Source organism: Scleropages formosus, chromosome 2 (assembly GCF_900964775.1).
Source record: "Scleropages formosus chromosome 2, fSclFor1.1, whole genome shotgun sequence".
Lineage (NCBI taxonomy): Eukaryota > Metazoa > Chordata > Actinopteri > Osteoglossiformes > Osteoglossidae > Scleropages > Scleropages formosus.
The window spans coordinates 6,377,280-6,405,062 of record NC_041807.1 but is presented as its reverse complement, the minus strand read 5'-3'; the positions used below and the strand labels follow the sequence as shown (position 1 = coordinate 6,405,062).

General features: G+C 46.6%; 1 protein-coding gene across 10 annotated transcripts in view; it reads right to left on the bottom strand.

Moving 5' to 3' along the window:
• ppfia4 (PTPRF interacting protein alpha 4) overlaps positions 1-27,783 on the bottom strand; it is an 86,967-nt gene that overhangs the window by 52,821 nt on the left and 6,363 nt on the right. The window contains exon 1 of one of the 10 annotated variants that reach the window (XM_029246648.1): positions 2,113-2,216. The exons of the other annotated variants lie outside the window; for them this stretch is intronic. Within the exon in view, the coding sequence (XP_029102481.1) occupies positions 2,113-2,178 (66 nt within the window). The 5' untranslated portion in view covers positions 2,179-2,216. Of the gene's footprint in view, positions 1-2,112; positions 2,217-27,783 lie in introns of those variants that run through there. 10 annotated transcript variants of the gene reach the window in all.

Below are 27,783 nucleotides of genomic sequence, written 5' to 3'. Positions count from 1 at the left end.
GGCCCAGTGGTCCCCCTCATGAGTGGAAGACCATTCTCAGAAACTTCAGCATCTAAGCAGTGAAGATTCATGCAAACAGCAAGTGACAGTTTTCCAATCAAAGGTATTGTGGAGTAAATCCAGGGTGTTTTACTTTGATTTACTAACTTTATACACTTTAACACTTTAAGTATTCTTTGAAACGCACATAAAGCTTCAGTCACCTGCAAACCTTCATGCTGATAATGCAAGTTGATGGAGAGCCAAGGCCATTGCCTCACTGAAGCTCACCTGACCTACTGTGAAAGTGCTGCCAACTGTAGCCCCATCCTCCCCCTTGGCAGTGATGCCCAGCCAGCCCGGTGCACTGGTCTGAACAAATCGCTCACAGAGCAGACCATGGTGTGCAGGCAGCCAACCACCCTTACAGGGTCTCCACAAAAATGGCTTAGGGGTGAAAGGAGAGTGAAGGCAACCTGTAAATTTAAAAGTCTGACAAAAACCTTTCAGGTGACCAGCCAAATGGAAGCAAGGTGCCTTCACAAGGTAGAGGGAAATTCACCAGCTGGGGTTATGGGAAACGGGCAAATGACAAAGAAAGAGCAATGAACTTCCGCCATTTCAGTGAGACTAACTCAGGAGAACCTTCAAGTTCCTCATACAGAGCGAACAGTGCCAAACAAGACCCCAACGTACACAGCCAAGACCTCTCGCTTGAGTCACTGTCAGCTACTGTGACCAAGTGCAACACACTGACCCCTGCTGGACGGCTTCCATGGTTTTACTTTGTCATGGTGACATTCTGAGGAGCCTGACATAAAGAGTGCCAATGTAACAGAAGACTGAAGTATCATCCCACCTCAACAAGTGCTGATACACATGTCAACTTGGGTGAGCCAAAGTTCTCAAAGAGTTTGACTAGAGCTCCCCCTCCAAACAGTTTATGGTTCATGCATTTTTCATGATGAGGAAACTAAATCTGCGCCTTCTTTTCTTTGCTAACAAAAGCAGGCGGCAGTTCCCCCTCAGGGGACAAGTGACAGCAGAGGCGGACTGCACTGGATGCACGTTGGAGGCGCCTGCTTGCCCGTAATCTGGGGACCTCGGGGGCTATCTGTGCACTCATCCCGCTGCCCACCCACCGCAGACCCAGCATTAAATTGGCATGGCTGGAACCGTGACACAACTGGCGGCCGATCATCTCGCCGCGTCCCGTCACAGTCAAGTCTCACCCAGTAAGGAGCCCTGCTGAGCAGCAGGACCGACCGAGTCATAAAAAGTTCACCGGGCAACCACCTGTTTGCATGCCAGTCCCACAATGGCATGGGCTCGCAGCACTTCTGCAGGAAGCTGACATTCTGAGGAAGGCATTGTGCAGGATGCAAAAAGTTTGGAAGCCAAATGCTTCCGGAGAGCTTCCTCAGAGCACAAAACATTTGCTTGGACTGCTAGTTGTGCCCATGCGACACTAACGGGCGTATCTGAAGTGCTAAGAAAACGGCTGCCTCGCTACAAGTGACTGCAAAATCCTGGCCACAGAAGGTTAACCGCTCCCACTGTCCCAGAGGAATTAAGGAAGCGTCGTCTTTTGCAGCGCTGTAAAGCCACTAACAGAAGTGTTGGCATTGGTGAAAGATGACAGGAAGCTGACTGGTGCCGTGGAGGAAACCTATGGTTTCCAAGGACACTCAGCACTTTCCATGGTCCTCTCAGTGGTTGAGAACCAAAAGCGCTGCTGAGCACAAGCTCACATCATGCTCAAGAGCCAAAGCTTCATAGTGGCATTTGGCAGAAGCTTTCCTGAGTTTGAACAAACTCAGAACAACTGCACGGAATCTAAGTAAATCCAGAGCCTCACTGCTGGACCCCTCCAAGCATGACCCAAGGCGGCACTGTGATGGGAAGTGCAGCTGCCAACCCCTTCCCCAAACTGAGCAATGGCAGGAGGTGCATTGGAGCAAGAGGGAGCTGGAAGTCACCTCAGACTCAGAGCAAGTCCCACTAGACACCAGTAGGCACGGATCCCAGAAACAGAGTTTGCCAGAGGCAGCCTGGAGCTTTCAGCCTGACCGCTCCACATGCCCACTGTGCGACACAGTCCAACAGCCAGGTGAGAATCCCCTGCAGTCCTACCTGGTACATGTACGTGTTAAAGTGGATTCCATTCTGCAACTGGATCTTCACGGAGGTGGGGTTCATGTCGACAGCAGCATATCCAAGCGCGGCCCGAACTGGAGAGCCCCTGACACACGCGTCCACTGGCCGCAAAGGAAGACAGCAAATGGCGAGGATGGCGGGGGGGGGGGGGGGGGGGGGGGGGGGGGTAGGGTTAGGGAGAGAGCGTGCAAGTCAGGCGCCCCCCCCCCCCCCCCAAAATCCCTGACGGATGACAGTAAGCCAGAGAATAAATTAAATTCCTGGGCTCTCGGAACAGCCGAGGCGGCCGTGGGGCAAAGCAAGGATCCAGCGGCGGGAGCCAGGCATAGGCTGACTGTAAGCTCAGCTCCGCAAGAGGCAGGAGGGTGCAGTGGTGGTGGGGGTGGGGTGGGGGTGGGGGTGTGGGAGAGAGAGGAAAACAAGAGAAACAAAGAGAAAGGGAGCAGGAGAGACCGCGGGAGAGCGGGAGGAGGGAAATGAAATGAGTCGATATTCAGCGTGAAGCAGAGCAGCAGAGGGGTCAACCTACGTGTGGCACAGGGGCCAAGTTGACGCGACTCCCGTGACCACGCACACCACCTGTCTAGCAGCACGGGGGCACTGTGGGGCTGCCATCCATCCGTCAGGTCCTCTGACGGTGATGGAAGGGACAACTGTTGACCCACTGATTGATGGATGGAGGCTGAAGCGGTCATCCCAGCAATGACATATCCTTGTTATGTCCATTTCAAGACCACATCGCTTTGATGTCACACTTTACAGGCAGATCTGTGTCCGCAACCAACAGCCTCCAGCCTCCAACATGACTCATGGACATATTAGTTACAAACCGTTTACTGCAAATCTGAAACCAGTAATTAAACCGAATCCACAAGGGAGAACAAGAGTCACACTTTGTCACTGCAAGAAATCACAAAACGATCATCAAACTCGCCCCAATCGTTTTCCTCTCATTTCTTAAAATGAATGTGTTGGGAACACACACGTCCTGCTATTCTGCAGAAACTGCAGTGGTCACATTTTAAAATCCTCCACCAAGCTGACACAATTAGACTAAAGTTCAGTTCAAGTGTTTGTAACACGAATAAGAAGGGAAACCGTTTTAAAACAGTTAGTTTTGCTGTCTTTCAACCCAAAGGTCGCAGGTTCGATTCCCACCTCCGGCTGTAGTACTTACCCTAAAATTGCACCGGTAAAATTACACACACACACACACACACACACACACACACACACACACACAGTGACTGAAACCGCTTGTCTCATGCGGGGTCGCAGCGAGCCGGAGCCTAACCCGGCACCAGAGGGTGTAAGGCTGGAGGGAGAGGGGGACACACCCAGGACGGGATGTCAGTCAGTTACAAGGCACCCCAAGCGGGATTGGAACCCCAAACCCACCAGAGAGCAGGACCCAGTTAAACCCGCTGCGCCACCGTGCCCCCCCAAGTAAAATTACCCAGCTGTATAAACGGGTAAATAATTGTGAGTAGCTTAACATTGGAAGTTTCTCAGGAGAAATGTGTCAGCTAAATGAATCAATGTAAATGTAATTAGTGAGCAAAAGATTGGAACTTGGAGGGCTGTATGTTTGAGCAGGGCACTCAAAGTGGTGCAGTAATTTGCAGCTGTACAGATGGTTAGACCATAAGAAGTGCAAGATACGTAAACAACTCGGGTAAGACTGTCTCCTAAGCAAATGTGAGCTTTGGTGTCACATAAAGCAATGCAAATCCGTTAAGCGATGTCCAAGACCGTGGTGTCGTGCCACTCTTCCTGAGCTCAAACTACAGGCAAGAACACATGTGCTAGAGTGAAACTGCAGCACGCAGCCCAGGACAGCGCTATGCGTATGTTTAGGTGTGGTCTCCTTAAATCATATTCTGGGTCAGCCCCCCCCAAGCTCCCTTGCCTTTTTATAAAGCTGTCCAAATTGTACTGTCATAAATCAGGAAACACACCGCAGCAACAAATTTCTCACGCGTATATAAATAGGTAATGACTCTTCATAGCATTGAGGCATAGTTCAAAACTGCACAACCTCAAGTTAAGAGCAGGGCAGCTGTTTAGGAGGTCAAAATGATGAGCTGTGAGTAGTCGATAGCTACAGAAGGCTGAACTAAACGGTGAATCACGTGCTCACCTCATATGTTTAGCTGTCATAGAAGCAGCTGCAGAAAATGAGCAGGTTTCAGTCCGGCACCTCACTCTATGCCTCTCTCTAAACCATTTTCACCTGCTTTTGCCAAAATGGCATTTTCTCAGGGTAAAGTTCAGCACGGAGGGGGAATCTTGGTTTTAAATGGAGCAATGGGATACTATAGCGTGCTGCGCTCTGGGCTCGAATAGGGCAAAGAAGGACGTGCAAACATTTACTAGCACACCACAAAAGGTTTTGGCACACATACAAGGAAATAATGCTCTCAGTCTGAAGACCTGCATCCCAGGCCAGCCATTCTTCCCCACCCTGTTTAGTTCTTCTCAGGCTTTCCTCTACCTCCCTCACACTGCCCCACAAACACTCACCCCTTTATATTCCACATGAGTCCCCACCGCGGTTGAACACTTAATTCATATTCTACCTACAATTCTCCACTATTTACAATAAACCCTTTTCCCGCTCAAACATGACACTCACTAGTAACGTGGGCCGTTACAATATACAACAGCAAAGAGAGCAAATACATATCTGGTACATTCTTTTTCTATTAATGTAGGGAGCGGCGAATGGCACCGTGCATTCCTGTCAGCCACGCCCGACCTCATGCCCCAGCACATGCCATGTCTGGCCTCCCAGCTTACATACTGACTCCACAGCGGTCACCAGCTAAATGGACAGACATGGATGTTCTTGTGCTGCATGTACTGCCAAGTGCAGCAACTGCACAGGGAAGAGAACAGAAAGAACAAACAGTGGAACCCAGGAGAACTCCTTGGCTCCGGTTGAACGCAACACCTAGCCTGCAGTGTGAATCGACAGCCCAGTTAACCCATGGTGCGCTTCCGCTGGGGGTCAGTGCCAAGGCCAGCAATCCAGAGTGGCATGCGTGAACTCTTCCGACAGAGAATGGGAGTAAGGGTGGCAATGCTTAACCTGTCAGCATTGCGGGAGAAAAATGTTGCGTGGGCCACAGCAGAAATGTCAGCTGCATGCCCTTGACTGTCAGTGCAGGGACAGCATATTGCAAAGCTGCACTCACACTGCACAAGCTGTGGAGAATGAACAGCAAAACAAACGCTGTGGCAAATGTTCCTCAATGAAGCATTCAGCTTACCATTGCTCCCTTATTTAAGCACTGTTGTAAAATTAAAACGAAATGCTTGCCATAGCATGGCTTCATTGTGCATTGCCCTTATGTGGGTAAAACTGATTCTCTGATAATAGATTGCACAAACCCCAGAATTCCAGCCAGCTGTGCCCTTCACCTTCTGGAGATCAGACTGCAGCCACTTCCACATCTTTGCATGAGAACCACTCTGAATAACGAGGTCATTTACAGTGACAGTGGCGCCCCCTTGTGGCCGCCCGGCAGAACTAAGCACAGACCAATAGCAAACTAAATGTGAAGCTGACAAGTGGCTCAGCGTCACAGTAAACATCAGTTCCTTCTCCTTTTCAGCACATATGAGAACATTGCGCCATGACATAACATAACCTGATGAAGGCTATACCACCCCAGTGGGACATGCTTATGGTGGTATAGCCTTCATCAGGTCTTCGGAAACCTGACATGCATGTCACTACTGTCACTAAGACCATGTGCAGCATGGCCATGGCTTGGATTTTTATGTGATGCACCAGGAGAAGTCCCACATGTTTAAAAGAGTCTTACAGTAGTGGGGCACCAAGGGCATAAAGCCAAGATATAGGAGCCAGGTGCCTGTAGGAGGTGCTGCCTCCAACTGCTATGTTCATACTGTATTCACTCACTAGCAATAACTGTTTGTCCAACACTGGAAAGATAGCGCTCGCTACAGGGTACACCCTGGACAGGACGCCAGTTCACTGCAGGGTAGCCCCACACACATACCACGGGCAATTTGAGGGCACCAGTGCAGCTGCAGCACATCGCTGGACGGTGGGAGGAAATGAGAGCACCTGGAGTGAACCCACACAAACACAGGTTGAATCTGCAACCTCCACAAAGACTGAATGGGGACCAAAGGCACATCCTAACACAGAGCCCAGCTGCAGTGAGGTACTCGCACTATCCGCTACGCGACTATGTTGCCGTTAGGATCCTATTCGTTCCGGAACAAACCATGACAACACAGCAATGAGTCACAAAGGCCACTCGTTCGTTACCTTGTCAGTTACCATATTGTTTGCACATTCCTATGAGTCTTTGATTCTTCGCCACTTCTTTGTGTAACAGGCATTGCTGAGCACAGGCAAAAATATCCAACTGATTACATTTACATGTATTTATTTAGCAGAATGGGGGTGCGGTGGCGCAGTGGGTTGGACCACAGTCCTGCTGTCTGGTGGGTCTGCGGTTCAAGTCCCCCTTGGGGTGCCTTGCGACGGACTGGCGTCCCGTCCTGGGTGTGTCCCCTCCCCCTCCGGCCTTACGCCCTGTGTTGCCGGGTAGGCTCCGGTTCCCCGTGACCCCGTATGGGATAAGCGGTTCTGAAAATGTGTGTGTGTGTGTGTGTGTGTGTATTTAGCAGATGCTTTCTTTAAAGTGACTTCCAATGAACTCTATGTAGTGTTATCAGCCCACACACCTTATTCACCAAGGTGACTAACACTACTAGATACACTACTTACAATGGGTCACTCATCCATACATCAGTGGAACACACTCTCACTGTCACTCACACACTATGGGTGAACCTGTACAGCATGTCTTTGGATGATGGAAGGAAACCAGAGCTCCTGAAGGAAACCCAGGCAGAACATGCAAACTCCACACAGACTAAGCAGGGATCAAACCCACACCCTCTTGCACCACCCAGGCACTGTGAGACAGCAGCACTACTCGCTGTGCTACCGTTAAACGTATTTTTGGAAATGCGGGGGGTTGGGCTGTGGCAGGCATGTGAGAGCTTCTTATAAGACAGCAATCAGTGGGGAAGGCAAAGAGGTGAATAAACAGATAAATAAGGAAGGCGGATAGAAGCAGCAAGGTGGGGCGTCTGTCACAGATAGAGCCATTGTTAGCAAACGGTGTCGCACTCGGCCTGGCAGAGCTAAGAGAGCTGCCAGAGATCTGCCAGCGGGGGTCACACACTCTGCTGCATGCAAGCGGCAGCACCATGCTGGGGGGTTAGGGGGTGGCTAGGAGGCACTGGAAGCCCCCCTTTCCTGCCATTCTTAAAGTGCCACTTGGATTAATCCCATCACACTGAGCCCCTGGCGTGCCACACTCTCCGAGGCCGGGAAGCCATTTTGCGCCAACGCATGGATCCAGATCCCTCCCCCAGCGCCTTCTCGGGCCAAATGCCTCCTTCCAGGCTTTGTACGCTCAGAAAGCTCCATCTCAGGCCCCTGTAGCATGCTGCCGGGGGAGGGAGGAGGCAGCCCAGCAACCTCATGACTTTTCTACTTCACCTGGGGCACCAGAGCAGATGCCCGTATCACATCGACACCCATTCTGCCACTCCAAGCACTTCTGCTCGGTGACTCCTTGGGCGAAGGGTCCCTCACTCACGATGGCATGGGTTGGGCCCTTCGTACTGCCTCTCGCAATGACAAGCAGGGAGCTTTCACAGGAGAAGAGAAAGGGCAAGAATGACGAGTGAACAAATGTAAAGACACAAAGGTTCCAATTTTCAAATCAGGAAGGGCACGGAAGCACCAGAACTGTAGCAGGAAGTGTGACAAAAATGCTCAAAAATATCAGTTGCTTGTTTAAATAAAAAAGTAAAAAACTCACACACACAAAGACACACCACACACAGAAACCCAAACACTCCCTAAACAGCATGTTAATCTAGTGGTCAAAGCTGCTGTCTTTGAATGTGCAAGTCACAGGTTCAAATCCCACCTCCTCCTGTAGAACCACTGAGCAAGATACTTACCCTAAATTGCTCCAGTAAAATTACCCAGCTGTATAAATGGGTAAATAACTGTTGTTAGCTTAATGCTACCAGTCACTTTGGAAAAATGTGTCTGCTGAACAGAAGTATTTATGCAGCTTGAGCATCTAGTGTAGAACTTAAGAAAGCTGCTGCTCAAACCTGCACCACTAACCACACATAGTACAGCGATGCTCCATGTTAAGAGACATTTGAACTGCAGCGAATTCATGTAAAGTCAGACACACACTTCACAAAGATACCCACTGCTGGAATGCCTTTACCCACAATGCCTTGCTTCTTCACATTGACTTAATTAAATGAGACCAGGCACTGAGGCAACAAAGGCCCATCCAGATGGAGAGCTGTAAACAGTCCTGTTCGAACCTCTTGTCAACCAAGGGCCCCCGCCATGCAGGCTCCACGGTTCAGACCGTGTCCTTCAGCAGGCCTTCTACAGTATATATATTCCGCTATGTTACATTATATTATATATACGTTATATTCCAATCTACCGTTTTCCTTCAGATGGGCAGCAGGTGGTACAGTATTTAACACCACAGAGCTCTCCGACGGCAAGGGTTAAAGTTCCGGGGGGGCAGGGGCTGCATCCTTCAGGCCTCAAATGCCTTAGCAAACAGCCAGCTGCAGACAGGAAGCATTTAAAAGTACACACGTGCGCTGTGTCACTCATTTTGGATACAAGAGATTGCTAAACAGCCATAATGAGATTATGAGTGTAAACAAACAAACAAACAATAGGATGTTTTGTGATTATCTATCTGTTAGGGAGCTTATATACGTTTCATTGTGCGGTTCGGATCTGTCGGCCGTAATCCCCTTCAGAAGGGACTAAAAGCCATGACATCATACTCTTACTTGTGTAATGAAGCAGGGGGCTGGAACTGGGTTACAGCATCGCTAAGGATGGCTGGGAATTAAAGTGCTAAAGTAGTTAAAGTTCAAGAAGATGGGAAAAGCACATGTTGCAGTCGGACAGCTGTGTTGTAGCACATATTTCTACCACAGTGCAAAGCGAGCAGCACCATGGGGCTTTAACAAGGCAGTGATGGAGAGGGGCAGGTCACAGGTGAGCTGGGCTATTCTGGGCTGGTGTGTGTGTGTGTGTGTGTGTGTGTGTGTGTGTGTGTGTGTGTGTGTGTGTGTGTGTGTGTGTGTGCGCGCGCGCACACGCGCGCACGTAGGGCATCCCGGGAATGGAAGAGGAGCTGTTCCTGTCTGACAGAGCAAGGAGCAAAGCAACACCGATGGGATTAGCAGGGATCTGAACAGGAGGAGTGGGGGTGGAAGTGACAGAGGCTAGACAGGAAGGTCGAGTGGCGCCTCACTCCTCCAGGCAAGACCCCCCTCTCATCCCTTCTCTGGAACACAGCAGCTCCCTAAAAATAAACAGCTCTGGAATATATAGCAGTCTCCGCCTAGTTTCTTCACAATCCAAGAGGCATAAGATGAACATCCACCCAGCAGAATGGCGGTCATCAAAACAAACTACGAGCAGCACAGCAAAAAAAACGCACTGCCTGTTTCTATAACTGATAAGTACTTAAGTCTCATTCATGGCAGCACATACTTCACATTTACATTTATTCATTTAGCCAACATGTTCACTCATACAAAGTCAAGGTTTTACACTAAGCTACTGCTAATGTTTTACTGTTTCAATGCACGGTAAGTACCTTGCTCAAAGGTATTACAGCAGGAATGAAGATGATAACCTGAGTCCTTTGACAGCAAGATCACAGCTCTAAGCAGTACGCCACCTGCCGGCCATTGTATACACGTACACTGCTCTAAGTGTTGCATGCAGAAATGAGCACATTGATGTGTGCAGTGCTGGAAATGGCACCTTGGGTAAGAAAGGCGTCAGGGACGAGGTGGTTTTTGATGCGCCCAGCGTGTGTGGTGTGTGTGTGCTGTGCGGCGGCTTCTGGGAGAGGAAGCTGTGTAACAATGGCTGTGCCCTCCATCCACGCTCTTCCCCGACAGGAGAGCTCTGAGACACCGAGACCCATTTGTACCCTCATCCATTATCTTCTTCTTCTTCTTCTTCTTCAACCTCTGGCCAAGCTGGGCTGATCATGTCCACGGGGTGTTTCCTGTCTACATGAACTCCTGCCCACTGCTCTCATCTCCAGTGACACAGTGCACCACCCATGTGAATAGCGGGTGAAAGTAAGAGCAAACTGTAAACAAGTGCACGAGGAACAGAGGCAGTTCATACAGCTAGGTGTAGCAGGGGGCTGCTGCGGCGCACACCACCACCCCACTCCACTCCAGCCCTGAAATGCACTCACTGTAAAAATCCTACAGCAGAAAGGAAGGGGCTTGCAATGCGTCCCTAGAGCTGAGCACCCTGGAGTGCAGCAAAGCCCCGAGCAGCCCTCCAGAAGTGCGAGGCCCTGCCAGGCAGGGATATTTAAAGACCCTTGCAGTACAGCTGAGTTTGATGCGGGGTGTCAGCTTGCGCGGTCCAACAAGGCCCTTCCACGCTCCAGCTCCAAGTGTGCAGCCCACAGATGTGACTGGTGGGGGGACAGCCAGGTGTGCGGGCAGTGGGAGGGTTTATTGGCACCATGGGCAAAATCACATGCACTGACCAGTGAAATGCTTGGGTGACCTTAAGCGACGGTGCAACGGCCACCGTGCCAGAGACATGCATCTCGTGGCCCGTGTCTGACCGCACCAGAAACAGTGATCGCTACAACCTGGTAAAGCGTGAACCGCGTCGACTCTACGTGCAGAGCAGCGGACCAGCGAAAGTAACTCCCGTCCTGACAACAGCTGCCAACACAAACACACACACACACACACACACACACACACACACAATGACAGTGCGATGAAGGAACAACTCGACTACAGCAATAAAGGAAATAGAAAGGCGTGTGACAGAATCACACACGGACACACGTCATGCATACAACAAATAAGCAAATCATAATCACTTTGATTAGTCCCGTCCTGTTAATCACGCAACACACAACACTCTAAAATGGTTCTATAAAACATTCATCTGATGAAATATGTAATGCACTTTGATACACATCAGTTATTTTCAGTTGTTGCAATAAAACCGTATTCTTAAAGTGTAAATATAGAGGAGTCATCTGACATGTGCATTAAGGAAACAACTTAAATAATTTGCACTAGTCCATTCATAAATTCATGTAGATGAAGACTGAAAAGACTGGATATTGAATATTGTATGCCAGACTATACACATGCATTTGGAATTAACTGAACATATCCCACTTCAAAAAGGTTTTTGTTCACTGATAGTATATTTGCTTAATTGTTATGTTATAATTTTTTTGTTAAAATTATGATCACTCCTTCTTAGTGTAGTCGTGTAGCAGAAGCTAAAATCATTTATACAGGTAAATACAAATTTTACATGAGCATTTTGGTTAAGGATACAGCAGCAATGCATGCAGCATCATTCATGACTTGAACCTATAACTTTCTGGTCCAGTGCCTTACACCACATAGACTATTTTTAAACCATTTGTGGCATCACTTGTTATCCCTTAAAAGCTATTCATCTTCAAAACAGTGTGAAAATTAACATCACATCACATCTTTATTGACAAGTAAAAAAGAAACATTTGACACTGTCAACCACCAGATTCTACTCTGTTCTCTTAGTCATCTTGGGATCATAGGAATGGCACTAAGATGGTTTGAGTCCTACCTATTTGACAGATCCTATCAAGTGGTCTGGCAGGGTTCCCGTTTCTCTCCTCTGCCACTCTCAAATGGTGTCCCACAGGGCTCGGTACTGGGTCCTCTGCTCTTCTCGATCTATACCTCATCCCTCGGCCTTGTCATTGCCTCCCATGTATTCAACTACCACTGTTATGCTGACGATACCCAACTTTTCCTGCCTAGAACATCAGACATTTCCACGTGCATCACTGCCTGCCTGTCGGATATCTCTGCATGGATGTCTGATCACCATCTACAACTCAACCTCTCCAAAACAGGGATCCTGCATCTCCCAGTTGGCCTGTCTTCCTGTCATGATCTCTTGATCAAAGGGGACAACTCACTCATTTTGCCTAACTCCTTGGCTAAAAGTCCAGGAGTGATGCTTAACTCAAGTCTATCGTTCTCTCACCGCATTGACGACACAACCCGGACCTGCAGATACATCCTGCATAACCACAGGATCCGTCCTTACCTCACAACTGACTCGGCCCAACTACTTGTCCAGGCCATGGTGACATCCCGTCTGGACTACTACAACTCCCTCCCATCTTGCCTTCCTGTTACTGCCATTGCACCTCTGCAGTTGATACAGAATGCTGCTGCACGAGTTGTGTTTGACTTGCCAAAGCGTTCCCATGTATCTCCTCTACTTGTTTCTCTGCACTGGCTTCCTATGGATGCCCGGATCAAATTTAAGACTCTCGTAATTGCCTACAATGGGGGACACAGTGGCACAGTGGGTTGGACTGGGTCCTGCTCTCCGGTGGGTCTGGGGTTCGAGTCCTGCTTGAGGTGCCTTGCGATGGACTGGTGTCCTGTCCTGGATGTGTCCCCTCCCCCTCCAGCCTTGCGCTGTGTTACCGGGTTAGGCTCCGGCTCCCTGCGACCCTGTATGGGACAAGCGATTCAGACTGTGTGGGCGACTGCCTACAGATGCATCAATAGAACTGCTCCCAGCTATTGACTTGATCAACTGCTACACCCCAACCAGACCGCTTTGCTCATCTACGTCTGCCCGCTTGGTGGTCTCACGCTGGCTCCGTTCTGGTGGAACAGCCTCCACCTCTCACTCAAAACCGCTGAAACTCTATCCACATTTAAAAAGGGTCTGAAAACTCACCTCTTCCAGACTCACTTTGCCCATGATCTCTTAAGTTTATGTAAGGTGTAAATGTTCATGCACTATAACTTCAAGATCATGCCCACAACAATTCTTTATGCAGCTACTTCTGCACACACACACACACACACACACACACACACACACACGCTTTCTGAGCCGCTTGTCCCATACGGGGTTGCAGGGAACCGGAACCGGAGCCAAACCCGGCAACTCAGGGCGTAAGGCTGGAGGGGGAGGGGACACACCCAGGACGGGACGCCAGTCCGTCGCAAGGCACCCCAAGCAGGACTCGAACCCCAGACCCACCGGAGAGCAGGACCCCGTCCAACCCACTGCGCCACCGCGCCCCCCTGCTAAATGTTTATAGGTATCTCGAAAAAAAAAAAAAAAAAAAAACAGAAAGGTGATCAGGAATCATTGGTATTCTGACAAAGTTTTATACAGCTACTCATGTGATGAACATTGGTGCACACGGTGAAAGGAACAAACTAACTGTAGTTTAGAATCACGTGTCTGCAACTATGTCTCTCTTTCTCCTAAGGTAATGCAGAAATGGTATTTTCTATGAGATGCATGTTGCTTTGGAGAAAAGCATCTGCTAAATTAATAAATGTAAATGTAAGAAAGAAGTAAAAAAAAACAATATCTGCCTGCTATTGCAGAGTAATGTAAATGTGGGCGTTTAGTAGCAGCTACAGATGGACAAAGCAATTAGAAGTATGAGGCTGACCATGTTCAACAGTATAGAAATCCAAGGTGCCCTAGAGCCACTGATAATAAACAGCCACCAAAGGGTGTTAATTCTTCTGCGACATTTGCTTTCCACAGATCCCTTCATAGTAAGAGCACAGAGAGAGTAGTGTTTACGAGAAGCTATAGAAGGAGCGCGTGTAGCAGGCAGCTACACGTAGGAGCACGGTGCACAGCATGATACGTTATATGGTAGCATTCTGCCGCACATGCTTCTACAGAGGCACCCTCTCAGAGGCCACGCCCCTTTTCTCTCCAATCTCTTGTGGCAGTTAAATGCGAACACAGGCACAAAAAAATGCAAATCATGCTTAGTGTCAGCGCATAACTGATCGACCCACCCCCACCCCCCCGGGGGCCTAAGCCAAGCTTGATCCGCAGGAAGGAGCCACTGCCTTGCACCGACGCCGCCGAGGGCAGATGGGTGGCAGGAAGTCCACATCGGCTGCCACACGAGCCAGCCGTTTCCAAGGAGACGGCGCTTGCAGGCTGCTGGAGGGGTGCCAGGGGAGGCAGACTGAAAAGCCTGAATCTGCAACAAGCAGAGTGGCAGTGCTGGGGACACCAGGAGACACATGGCAAGCCATTCTGTCCGGATCCGTTAGCTTCTCTGCGCAGGGAAATGTACACCACACACACACACACACACCTATATGTATTCACTGCAATGCATTGTGTTACATCATGACAGACATGGCACAGAATGAGCTATAGAGCAGAATAATTTTTACTCATTGAGCTGATGCGTCTCTCCAAAACAACTGAGCAGGGATTCGAACCTAGCACTTGTAACAGCAAGGCAACAGCTTTAACCGTGACACTACCTGCACTAAACTTTTTCTAAGTGTGGAAAAGCAGGCCTCCTCCCAGGTCTCAAACCACCAACCTCTGTATCCTGCTGCAAGTTACTTCCTCCTTGTGTGCGTGTGCATGCGTGTGTATGTATGTATGGAAGCAGCTCTCCTTTTTCATTGAAATGCAGGCTCTTCTGTGGCTTTTTTCACTAAGTGTGGTGCATAAGTGTTAAAGAGTAGGAAAGGAATTTTGACTTGTGACAGGACAAGAGCTCCATAATGCAGGAGCTAAAGTGAGCCACATAAGACAAAGGCAGATGCTGCAGATGTAATGCAAAGCTGTGTAACCCACAGTAACGTCCGCAGATCTTTTCGTTTAAATCTGATCCTAGCACACAGATCACATCGATAGTACCCCAGCTTGGATGCCATCCAGGCAGAGGTATTATGGAGCGTTCTGTAGCTTCTCCAGAGTTTGTGACACCCCCGTATATTAATTGTAACGCCCCATGCTTGGTGGGCCAGTACACAAGAACTATCCATAATATGCAACAAGAGCCCATTACGCCGACAATGGGGGATTACTGGCGCCTGCTAAAGAACATTTGTCACAGGGATCTGCTGTGAAAAGAAACAAATAATAATTAATAAACACACTACCCTGTGCATCACATTCAAAGGTGGAGCTGGGGGGACCAGGGGCTGGTTCAGGTGGATTGCTGAAGGTCACCAGCTCTGCATGTGTCCTCTTCCCTGGAGCTGAAACCCAAACACGGGAGCCCCAGTCCACCTCCTTCACTTAGCAAATCCCTCATGGGGAAGAGTTCCGCACAATGCCAGGTAAGCAGAGGGTGGCAGCCCAATTCATTGCTTCACCTCTCTGCTTCTCCCAGGTCAGAGCGCAACGCCAGCATGTGAAGAAACAATTTTGTCACCCAAGCGACAGGGCGTCCTCAAACTGACAGCGCTAGACTAGACAATAGAAAAGAATGGTGCAAAAGCACTGCCAGGGTGAGAAAATTAACCCAGGAAATGAGGAGGGCAAAATAGCTAAAGTGACAACTAGAATGAGTCAGAGCAGCTTTGTGACAATGGCTTTTACTTTTTCAAGCACCAACACTGACAGTCTGCACCTACTATTAGCCTCTACTCAGCAGGCACCTACTGCACATATGTTCAAATCAGCTTACTGCGCTGGACGGTTCAGTTTACCATAATGTATTCTTTTACACAGCAGGGTACTACTACGGCTATTGCTGTGTCACTTCAGGGTGACTACCTTCATCCAGTACAGGCGAGGAGGAATCGGGTTTATACTTGATAAATTGTAATAAACATACTATATTTGATAGTAGTACATGCTAACATTTACACTGGATTATTACTTTACTTAAACACTTAAAAGATGTAAAATTTAAATCTAATTTAAATCGTCCCAGGATGGGACGCTAATCTGTCACAAGGCACCCCAAGCGGGACTCAAACCCCAGACCTGCCAGAGAGCAGGCACAGGCCAAACCCACTGTGCCACCATGCCCCCTTCAAATAAATAACTCCATTTATAAACTGGATTTTCCATACATAAATATGCGCTTTATGTTATGCACTGACTTCATGTGTCGTACAGTAGGTTTTCAGTACAGTACGGTTTCTCACTGCACCACCTCTTTGGGCCTTGTCTGAGAACAAATTTTGTTGCAGTGGAAGAGACAGTCACAGGATTCCAAAAAATGTGTAAATAAAGCCTTGAGTCTTATTAATCTTCTGCTGGCTACCATGGTAACAATTTGGTGTCATGGGGATCAGAGAGTAGTCTATTTTTAACACCAAGAGGAGGTGCACGCGTTTTGTTGCATTTTGCATACATATACAGACACATGACGGTTTCAAATGCCGATTGCCGAAGTGAAATTTAATGCATAACTTGACAATGTGCTCAGTAAGACTGTCCCACGGACAAGTACACTTCCCCAACTCAGCACGGCCCTGGACACCCAGTTAAGACAGTGCCTCCATGGGCAGAGTGTCAGAATGCTTACTGACCTTCATCCAGACACACTGTAGACCTCTGTGGTGGCTTGAGTGCTGCTATAATGGGAAAACCATCCCAGATGTCCCTGGTGCTGGTAAGGGGGGGGACTGGGGGGGTGGTGTTTCCAGCAGCTCTTAATGTCCCTCTACTACCACAGTGTCACTGTGCGGAGGGGAAGGTGCCAGTGAGAGAAAAGATGGACCCCTATGTTGGGGGTGGGGAAGGGCAGTGTGTGTCCTTTCTCCCGCCGCATAATCGAACTAATCCTTCACGACTAGACCCAAACCAACTTGGGACAGGAGAAGGAAAATACGAGCTGATAAAACTACACAGCCGACTTTATCAAGGTAGAAGCACCAAGCACACACTGGAGGTCGTGAAGGGCAGAAAGAACAATATGTGCTGGAATTTGAATGCTCCTGTTGACTCTAACTCAAATAAAATGCATCATTTAAATGTCAATGGAAATGAAATAACATAATAAGTAGCGAAGACACCATGAAACATTACAGAAAGATTCTCCTTGGCCAAACAATGTGTGCATTCAAAATGCATGAAGGAGGGACTGCCTGGAGGTCATGCAGAAGAAGTGCATGCACACGTTGCTGAGGAGCCCCTGTGGCTCTTGATGGGTCCCCTAGCCCTTTGCCACCTCATCGCCAACAAGGAAACCTTCCAGCGTAACGTGACTGATTTTCTGATTCTCCAGCGGCAGCCAGGCAAACGGCTTAAGTAACTCATGGTTCCAAACAACGTGACTCATCACTCATCCTTATAGCCCACTTTAATAAGCAAAGGTTTGCTTCCTGCACATTTCAGTCATCCAATGAAGCCAAGCACAGAGGACATAGAAAGGGATGCGCCAATTACAACGGCAATTAGGAGAATTATACGGATTTTATACACACGCCATTGGCAAGCGCTGGCAGTTCTATTAAGTTGTTTGAGTCCTTTTCATCTGCAAATAAAACAAATCAAATCTCCTCAGGCATGTGCCCCCTGCTCCTTTATGGGGCTCCCACATCTTGTCTCATTATGGCGGTTCACCAGCAATGGTTATCACATTAACGGACCCAGTGTAGCCTTTGTCCCATGCTACCCTCACCACCCTGCTTTGGTTCTGTGACACCAAGCTAGAGAAAACGGAGCAATAGAGAGATGAGCAGCTGCTCAGAAAGTAATCATCCTTGCGATGAAACCAAAGAGAAACAGTGGATGTGGTTCTATGCTAATCAACACAGAGACATCCAAAGCCATATGCAGAACACACCTTACATCTTGACATTTGCCACCAAAGTAGATGGGGCAAAGCCACCAGGATACCACCCGCTACCAAGCAAGCTCCCCTGAGTTCCCCTGGATGTTCTGCCAGTGTTTTCATGTCATTCCTCAATAATACAAGCAGCCCAGTATTTTTGCTTAGGAGACCCTCCAATCCGAAGCTGACACAGCACACAGTTTCAAGTTTACTTCCTTAAGTAAACTTCCCGCAATCTTACTATGACTATAAAACTGAAGGCGAACAGCTTGTGACCGCAGTTTTTCCTACCAGATCAACTTCAGAACAGAAGCTACACCATTTTTTGACCAAGCACACCAAGGGAAAATAGTAGACATCCATGTTAAAGTGTCTATGTGTCTTCGCTGGCATTTACTCTGTTTTCCCTGAACATGACACAGATGCTTAATCTTCATTTCCTTCCTATAGCCTCTCCACGAACCTATCCGGTGTCCCATGTTTGCAACGCTGATCATCATGTGGTATTTAATGCACAGAGAACTTGAGCTCAGCTAGGGGACAATGAACAAGCTGGTCCTCTTCAACTCCATCTACAGAGTGAATTTTTCAGTTTGTTCACATTACCTCTCCCTTCACTCAACATCTCACAAATCTATTCTTTTTTCGCTTTTCAAATAAGAGATGGAAGAAACACAGCAGGTCTGAGATCAGCTATGAATGTGCCGGAGGAAAAATGCACACACCTACCTTTCTTATTACTTTGGGTTTCTCATCAGAGCAGAGGCCAGGAGAGAAATGAAACAAACCCTGCCTGACACTATGGAAATACTCTTGGGAAAAGCCACAGGTTCCAGTTTTCTTTTTTGTAATGACAAAACCTTTTGTTCTTACAGACTCACTTCAAAGTTGCCATCATTTACCCATTGTACTGAAGACAGCAAGACTTTAACAATGCAGAATATTCAATGTTAATAGCTTCCGGCTGAGACAATATCAGGCAGGATAAGAGAGAGCCATGGGGCTGATATATTTACACTGAAGGCAGGTACAGCAGCAAACACCTGTGCCACTGAGATTGCACCTGATTGTCCCCATTCATTCAACACGCCACTGAGAAAATAACCATGATTTCACTCCGTAAACAATGTGATTGTGCCTCATTGAAAATCAGTTCACACTACAGAAGACCTTAAAGAATGTGAACCAAATGCTGGAATCATGCTCAAATTACAGGGAAAATTTAAACCATTAGCTTGTCTGGTTTCTTGAACTTCACCTTTGTACCCATTACTCATGTGGAAGAGTAAAATGAAGGACTGTATACAACAGACTATGGTGTGAGATGCTTAAAAGGTCTTCAGATGTAGTTGCCTGTGCACATGAGATCTGTCTTGTCACTTTCCTTTCCCCATCATTCTCCTGCTGCTTCAGGCAAATGAGGCTGTCATGATATGCATCATGGACATATAAGGTCAGTGGGTACGAGTCAACAAAAGAGAAGCCATGTGTCTGGCGATTACGACATAAAAGACACAAAGAAATGCTCAGCCACGGAGCACAAACAGCACACCATGGTGCAAGAATGGAGAACATCTATCCATGGTAATTGCATAACTTTACAAGAGCTCACAAAGGAGTCAAATTTGCCTCTGACTTCTTTAAATAAATGACTCAATGGCTCTGAATAATATTACAAATTTAGGAAGTGAGATTTAGGACCAAGACCTAAAGAGTTTAAATCCTGAATTAATTTGTTCACCCTTAAGTGCATTTAGAATTATTTTGAACCCATGACGAAGTGTTGAAATGACTCTTAGTATTCAAGTGTGTGAGTGACAGAGTGTGTGCTTGCTCTACAATGGGCTGGTATGCCACCCAGGGTGTAGTCAACCCCACACTTCACAAGCAATTGTTGGAGCAGCTATCCAAAGGTAATGCAGGGAACAGCCACTAAGGACACATAAACTCATACTTTTCACCAAAGTATCCAAACTCACAGACACACACACACACACACACACACACACACACACACACACACACACACACTGACTGAAACTGTTTGTCCCAAGCAGGATCCAACTGATTCAGCAAATATTCTCAAGAACATCTGATCAGATTCATTTCAAGTTAAAGTATGCGCAAAACCCAGCAACGCAGTCAGACCTTCTCTTCATACTTATCATTAACACAGATACATATCTTATCAACTTAAGAACACTGTTGTACACGTGTCTTTGCAGCAGCACAATAAGACATGAAGCAGTCACTGTGACATTTTAATGGTCCAGCCCGTGCAGACCTGCTTCCTGGCAGCCTTGTGCTGGAAACCCAGCAGAGCAGCTATGGTGCTAACAGCAACACACGAGGATGTGAAGGCCAGGTGCAAGTTGTCAAGCACAGAGTGGACTGGGCCACACCTATTCCCGTCCACCTTCCATTTATCAGTTGCCAATGAGACTCTCCCACACAACTTATTCCAAACAGCCACATGTGAGTTGTTTATACACAGTGAGTTTAATGTGTGCAGTCACTGGATCTGACACTACATTTGATTTAATGCCAGTTGTGTTGTTCCTCACAACATCTTAAGAAAGCCAGATGCCCTGCGATGCCTGATTTAGTGAATGCTATTTTTTTAAGCCACGGTCAATATGAACACTTTGTTTTGCAGTGCACTGCTCCCTCTGATTGCTCAGTCTATTTATAAAGCACCTGTTTAAAGATGACACTGTGGTGTCACACAATGGGCTACAGTGTGTCACACCACTGGAAGAAGAGACTGTGGATTTCTTCAGAAAAGGAGACCTGTCCATCAGTCCTGAAGCAGCAAACACCAAATCACCAGTGCCATGTCACAGCAAAAACAAGCCCTACTGACTGGCGGCAAGGTAGACTGATCCCTGCCACCTCCATGTCTTGCTGGAGAGTCAAAGATTGCTATCATCCACTGCTGTCGGGCCACTGAAATTTGATTAGCCTCATGGGTGTTTCCTTCACCTAAGAGGCTGAATACAGGCTCAGTGATTGAGGACTCTGCTGAGTAGCTAAACGTATTGAAAGGTGACCTCTTTCAGCATTTTGGCAGGAAGAGAACTAAGCATTCACTAAGCAAGGAACAAGCAGACTACTGAACACTCCATGAGCAAACTGGCAACAGTTCCTGCTTGACTGACAGCTCAGCATTACTGTTCCAAAAGGAATGCACAACAGCCACAGCATTATAAATGTACAGACAAACCTACAATATGAATGTGCAGACCTCCCTACAATGATACCAGCATACAGAATTGCAGATTTAGTGCCTGTAGGCCACTGCTGAGAAGTACAGTTCTTGCACATCGACCTCGGAGTGTCCAGATGAATGAGGGAGTCATACACAAAGTCCTAGCACTTATTTCTTTTTAAATCCACAAAAGTACATTTAATCTTTCATTGCATAAAACCAATTATTTTTATCTGACATTTATAACATGTGATAAAATGCGGTGAAACTGTCCAGTAGTTATCAATAAGTCTGATGTTCATTTCTTACAATAGCAGCAAACATTGCCATTTTCTTGCCAGCTGAAAACAGTCTCCACTAGTCTTCTAAAAGGACACAGATTGAAGAAGAAAAACAGAAAGGTACTCTTGCTGGAAAGAAAGCTGAACCCATTCAGCAGAAAGGCATCAAAAGAACACGACAGAAGCATCTTCCTCTCCCTCCCCCCATCTTCAGACATTAAACCTACACTACACAATCTGTGTCCATCCATCGTAGCCCCAGAGCAAAGCCCGCCAGTCTGCCCCTGGACTCCCTGTTGTTTGGCGAGGGAACCGCCAGCACGTCTTGGCCTGCTGGATCTGCCCTGCATTCTGTGGAGACAGATGGTTGGGCAAGCCAGGCCGCGCAGGCACTAAATATGTCAGCGGTGTTCAATCCCTGTATGTGGCCATGACAGGCAGAGGAGCTAAGGCCAATGGGCCTCCCAGTGCCTCTCTGTATGGCTTTGCTTGTGGTCCCAAGGCAGGAGGCATCACCTGTGCTTAAGAAGAGGGCCAAACAGCAAATATTAAGTTATGAATAGCAGGGGGTAATTCTGATACATCCATCACCTTGATCTTTCATACCATTGCTTAACATGCCCATTTTACTGGAGTGTAATAATTAGATAAATAGACAACAGGATTTGATAATGAAAGTCAAAATTATCACTTGTGCTGTAAATTTACATTAAGATAATGTTTATTCCATGCTGAGTAAGACAGAAACAGCCCTGTCTTCCAAGAATACCCATAAGCAGACAGAAGATGATGAGAAGTAGGTTAGGACACTCAAACTGTGGATTTTGCATTAAGAGCTGAAATGATATGCTCTTAGCTAACTTCTCACAGTGAGCGACTTATTGTAGGTCAGGCTGCTCCTGAACTCAAAGAGCTGTGAGACAGGCAAGTGTTCCTAATTGGGTCCTGTCTCCAAGGCCCAATTAGCACAGAGCAGCCCATATATAACAAGGACAGTTTTTGAACGGGAAAAAATGCGACACTTTCACCATTGCATAATACAGGCATGAAATTCAGAGACAACAAATTGTCTCAGTTTTCTTACAGGGGCAATTTATTAATATGCTGTGATGAGCACAACCAACTCCCAGCTTCAATGAATTGGATATCCTGTAACGTTTACTTCTTGAATTGTCATTCAAGATCTGTTTTCATTGATAAAATAAACAGATAAAGCAAATCAAGGCTTCAGCCATCCTTTCACACAAGGCATCCTGCAGCCCATCTCTCAGATTAATAACCCTTTAAAGAGCACAGCACTCTCAGTGAGTATTTAATATGATACAAAATTTGCATTGGCTACATTCTATATTACAGTACAGTCAAGGTAATGCATGTCTACAGTCTATAATGTAATAACCTGTAGTGTAGATTAGACAAGTGTGTAATATATTACTTTGAAGAGTCTATGCAGTGTAGTAATTGTAAGGTATACAGTGTAAAGCCTACCAAAATTCGCCCATTTGGGTTACAGCGTGTGTATTCAAAAAGGAAGCAGAGAGAACACTTTGCACAAACCTCAAGTATGTGCACAAGATGAAACTATCCCCTTGTCCCACAGCTGGGCATTTTTTGTACATTTTTTCATGTAGCCAATGCTTTTGTCCAAAGTTACATACAATGTTAAGATGCCTACAATTATTTACCCTATTTATACATCTGGGTATTTTTTCATTGGAGCAATACAGGGTAATTACCTTGCTCAAGGCAGGATGTGGGATTCAAACCCGCCACCTCTGAGCCCAAAGGGAGCAGCTCTAACCATTAGACATGGCAGCTGGTGGCAGGTGTCATTAGGAGTGACTGAACAATAACATTGTTCGAACACAGGGAAGGTAAGCAGGGCTGGAGGAAACGACACCGGATTGAGGAATGTGGCCTAAAGGAGTGCTCGTTATACTCGTTCTCATTTACTTTATTGATGAGCTTCCAGGCCACAGGTGGAATTATGCACATTTGGCCTGACAAAGGCAGCGGAATTGAGCATAAGCACAAGGCCTCGGGAAGGGGGAGCTGACAGGTACATATCTATACACATTATGCACAGTGAAGTACTGCACAAACATGCAAACAAGCATGTACATACAAGGAGGCAAAAGGATTCCCAGTACGAATTTTGCCTGTTAAGTGTTTCGGTGCAATCAGGTTTGCAGTACACAGAAGCGTGCAAATGACTTCCGACAGAAGCCGGCCACGAGCTCCAGGCAGTATTCTTTTTAATTTAATTAGATGCAGAAATGGGCAGTACTTCCCTGTAGCCAAGTGCCGCAATGAGCTCTGAAGGAACAAAGGGACCAGTCCCCAATGCAGCACAGACAACATATATGTGCACATACCCGACATCATGCATCAGCGCACATACAACACAGCTCTCTCTCGCACGCACATTTCATTCAATATCATTGATTGGACTTCACATTTATTTTCATTTAGATGTGCAACAAATGAGTCCTATCCCCACACCAGCAAAACACTACCACACTTGAAAGATTAAACACCTTTTGCGTTTCTACTTTTAAAACCAACCAAGAAAATAATAATCAGTTTTCATGGTTTACAGTCCTTTTGCTTTCATTTTCCTTAAAAATATAGATATTTCAGCCGAGCACAACAGGCAAACACACACACACACACACACACACACACACACACACACACACACACACACACACATACACACAGAGCCTAGTCTCTAAATACCTTTGCACTGAAACAAATGAAAAGTGGTGGTACGTGAGGTGGTGACAAAGCAGGTCTGAGGTGAGCCAAGGAGGCCAGTGCCAACGAAGGGGCCTTTCAAAGGGTCTGTGGCTGAATAAACAGGCCTGAGCTTACAGTCAGACAGCTGGGGGAGTTGTGGTTTTGGCAGGGCCAGACCCAACTTACCTAACAGCTGCCCAAACAAGTGTGACGTTCTCACGACACTTTGACACCTGTGCCAGCTCGACGCCGTAGCAGGAGCTATTTTTCTTAGCCCAAGTGTCAAGTGGTCGAGACAACGATCCTCAGTAAATGCTTCCAACACCTCGCATACCACTTTGAGATGAAGGACACTGGGACAGATTCAGTCATATTTCCCACCATTGCTTCCCTTCAATATTTTTCAAACTAAAACCCAGGTATTTTAATAAATTTATTTTTATTTATTTTAAATAAGTTTGGCCGGGGCCTGCTCTCTGGTGGGTCTGGGGTTTGAGTCCTGCTCAGGGTGCCTTGCGACGAACTGGCGTCCCGTCCAGGGTGTGTCCCCTCCCCCTCCAGCCTTGCACCCTGTGTTGCCGGGTTAGGCTCCGGTTCACCCCGACCCCGCTTGGGATAGGTGGTTTCAGACGTGTGTGTGTGTGTGTGTGTGTGTACAATTACAGAACCTCAACAAGCAGACATAGACTATAATGTGCATATACATCGTAACATCTGCAGAAATTATTTCAAAAGGCTAGGGAAATCTGACATTTATGACATCCTCTAAAAGACGTACTGTGAAGTTTAACCTGTCGGTATTTATGCACCCCCCATCCAAAACAATCATGCCAATTATGCAAATGTTAATATCAGCTAGAGCAACCAATAACAGCCTGTAGCTGAACAGCTTTGCTTGACACAAAAGAAGTTACAAGGTTAGTTTCAGTTCCACTGCCATGTCTCCTTGTTACGTGTCTTTGATAGTCGACCTCGGCAGTAGAATTTCTAGGACTCTGACGGACTGCTTGAACGCTTCATCACACCGAATAGCAGTAGAAAAAGTCCTGAGGATGGCTGGGCTACTCTGTCCCACTCTAATCGCACATTCCCAGTTTGCAGTGAAGGAGCCCGGCAAGCAACTGGGGAGAAAGTAGTGACTATTGATCAAACTCATTGATGACTCCAGCACAGCCCAAGTGGGCAAGTAAGTGCTGAACCGTATGGAAACGGAGAAGAACAGGAAAAGGACAACATATCTAAATGACTCTCTAAAGCGAGGTAAACTCACGAGCAGGCATGATCTGCATCATGCTAAGCACGTCAGCAGAGCGAATGCCACCCACTAAGCAATGCTGTTTAACTTCAATTTGAGACTGCACCATCTTGGATTCTGCTCACAGCAATCACGTCGAGGTTCAACAATCCAGATGGCAGCGGTTGAATGCAGCACAGCAAAGAACGACTTGCCTGTGAAACAACACCAACAGTCAGTAGCCTAAACAGACATTGTTCACCAATTAAGCACCAGCTGGAGGAAGGCCTTGACCTTCACAACATGTCACTGACCCATATGAAAAGAGAAGAGCAAAAAGGCTAAACAAATACAATCCTATATATTCTCAATCAAAAGAGGAGGGATCCTGGTTTTGACTTATCAAACAGACCCAGAATTCATTGCTTCTTGCCAGGAAGGTAAATTTTTACCGTGAAGTCAGATGTCAAATAGCACCTAATCTTGGAAGGGAATAAAATTAAACAAGGATTATACACCATACATTATTAATCACACAGACCTGAAAAGCCATGATAAACTGAGGAAGAAGTTCATAGAATATTTATGGAGGTCTATACACTGCTGAATGGGGCACAAATATTGAATACTGGTGCACACGGCACCTTCTACAAAACAGAAAAATCACTTCTGTATCAAGCTGGCAAACACTCACATCCAGCAGGAAAAGTGGGAGATGGATACAGATCTACAGTCACACCTAAACACCGATAAAGAGGTCATAAGGCAGCAGAGTTAGGGTGGGAATGAACTCGCACAAAAACACACACACAAGGAGATAAGTACAGACTAACAGAATACACAGGTACAGATTGATAGATACTTAATCAGAAACACACACACACACAAGCAGTCCTAGTTGTCCATCACACACTAGTGTTCCAATAGCACTGAGCAAGCATAACGTGTCCATCCAAGAATATTTTGGCCTGGTGCTCAATGTCACTGCCGCTCTGATGAAAGAGCATCATATTCCAGAATCTGTTCCTTTAACCATTTAACTGTACAGTTTTAACACATTTCAAATTATCTGAAACTTTAGGGAGAAGCAGCTTTACATACATTTCTTTTGTTTTTAAACACTGTCAACTGTATAACACCACACAGTCCAACATTCACCAAAATGCCCATCAATCACATCCAAATAATTGGTTTTGCTTTTCAAAGGAAGCTCGTCTTATCTCATCTCATTTCAAAGGAGCTAGCAAACACTAATAGTCCTATAACCAGATATAAGCAAAATATGAAAGCAAAGACAAAGGGGCTCAGATACACGCCCAGTTGTAAGAGTTAGGGAGCTGGCATCCTTACCTGAGCATTCAACTTACAGGAATGTGGCACTGATGTACAACAGAATAATGGCAGTATGAAGGTCTGTAACAGCAACTAAATGCAATTCAGGGTTAAAACAAAAAAAAAGAATCCACTGCTAGATCTAGACACACAGAGGACCTAGTCTCTGATCTCTGCATTCAAACTGACCCTGAAGACTAGTGAAGCTGGGAGGCATTATTCTGCAACCAGCACTAAAGGTACAAAAATTCTTGCCAGCTGTAAGATCCACATACTCTCCCTATTCTTTCGTTATCTTCAGTGGTGAATTTTACAACGCATTCATGCACTTGAAGCGACAGCACACTTGCTCCTTGCTTCAGTGCTACACCAATGTCCTCTCCCATGTCTCCAATGATGCCAAATGTCTGTGAGCTGTGCAGTACTGAATCATCAACATGGCCAATGCTCCATAAACAGCAACAGTGATATCTAGCTACATGATTTTCCATCTGAATGCCAATCTCAATGATGGAAGTAGAAAGATGATTTATGAAGTAGCAGAGCACCCTTTAACTAAACAAATGTGATGGAGCAGGAAAAACATGGACAGCTGAAGGTGGGCCTTATGTCTGACCTTTTTGTTTCAACAAGTGTTTGCTCAATGAGTCACTGATTATCAAGAACTTTAACAATGCGTGTCATCTCAAACATTTACATTCACATTTGCATTTATTCATTTAGCAGACACTTTTCTCAAAAGCAATGTACATCTCATAGAAAATACAATTTGTGCATTACATTAGCAGAAAGAGACATCTGCAGATGTGTGAGTCTTAAGTACAGTTAGTTTCCTTCACCATATGCACCGACGTTCATCACACAAGTAGCTGCATAAAACTTTACCAGAATATCGCTGACTCCTAATCACCTTCCTAGTAGTTTTTTTTTTTTTTTTGACATACATATAAACATTTAAATTACATTGCAGAAGTGGCTCTGTAAAGGATTGATCTGAGCATGATCGTGAACACTTATACCTTGCATGAACTTAAGAGATCATGGGTGAAGTGAATCCGTAAGAGATGAGTTTTAAGACCCTTTTTAAATGTGGACAAAGATTCAGCAGTTCTGAGCGAGAGGGGGAGGTCGTTCCACCACAACGGAGCC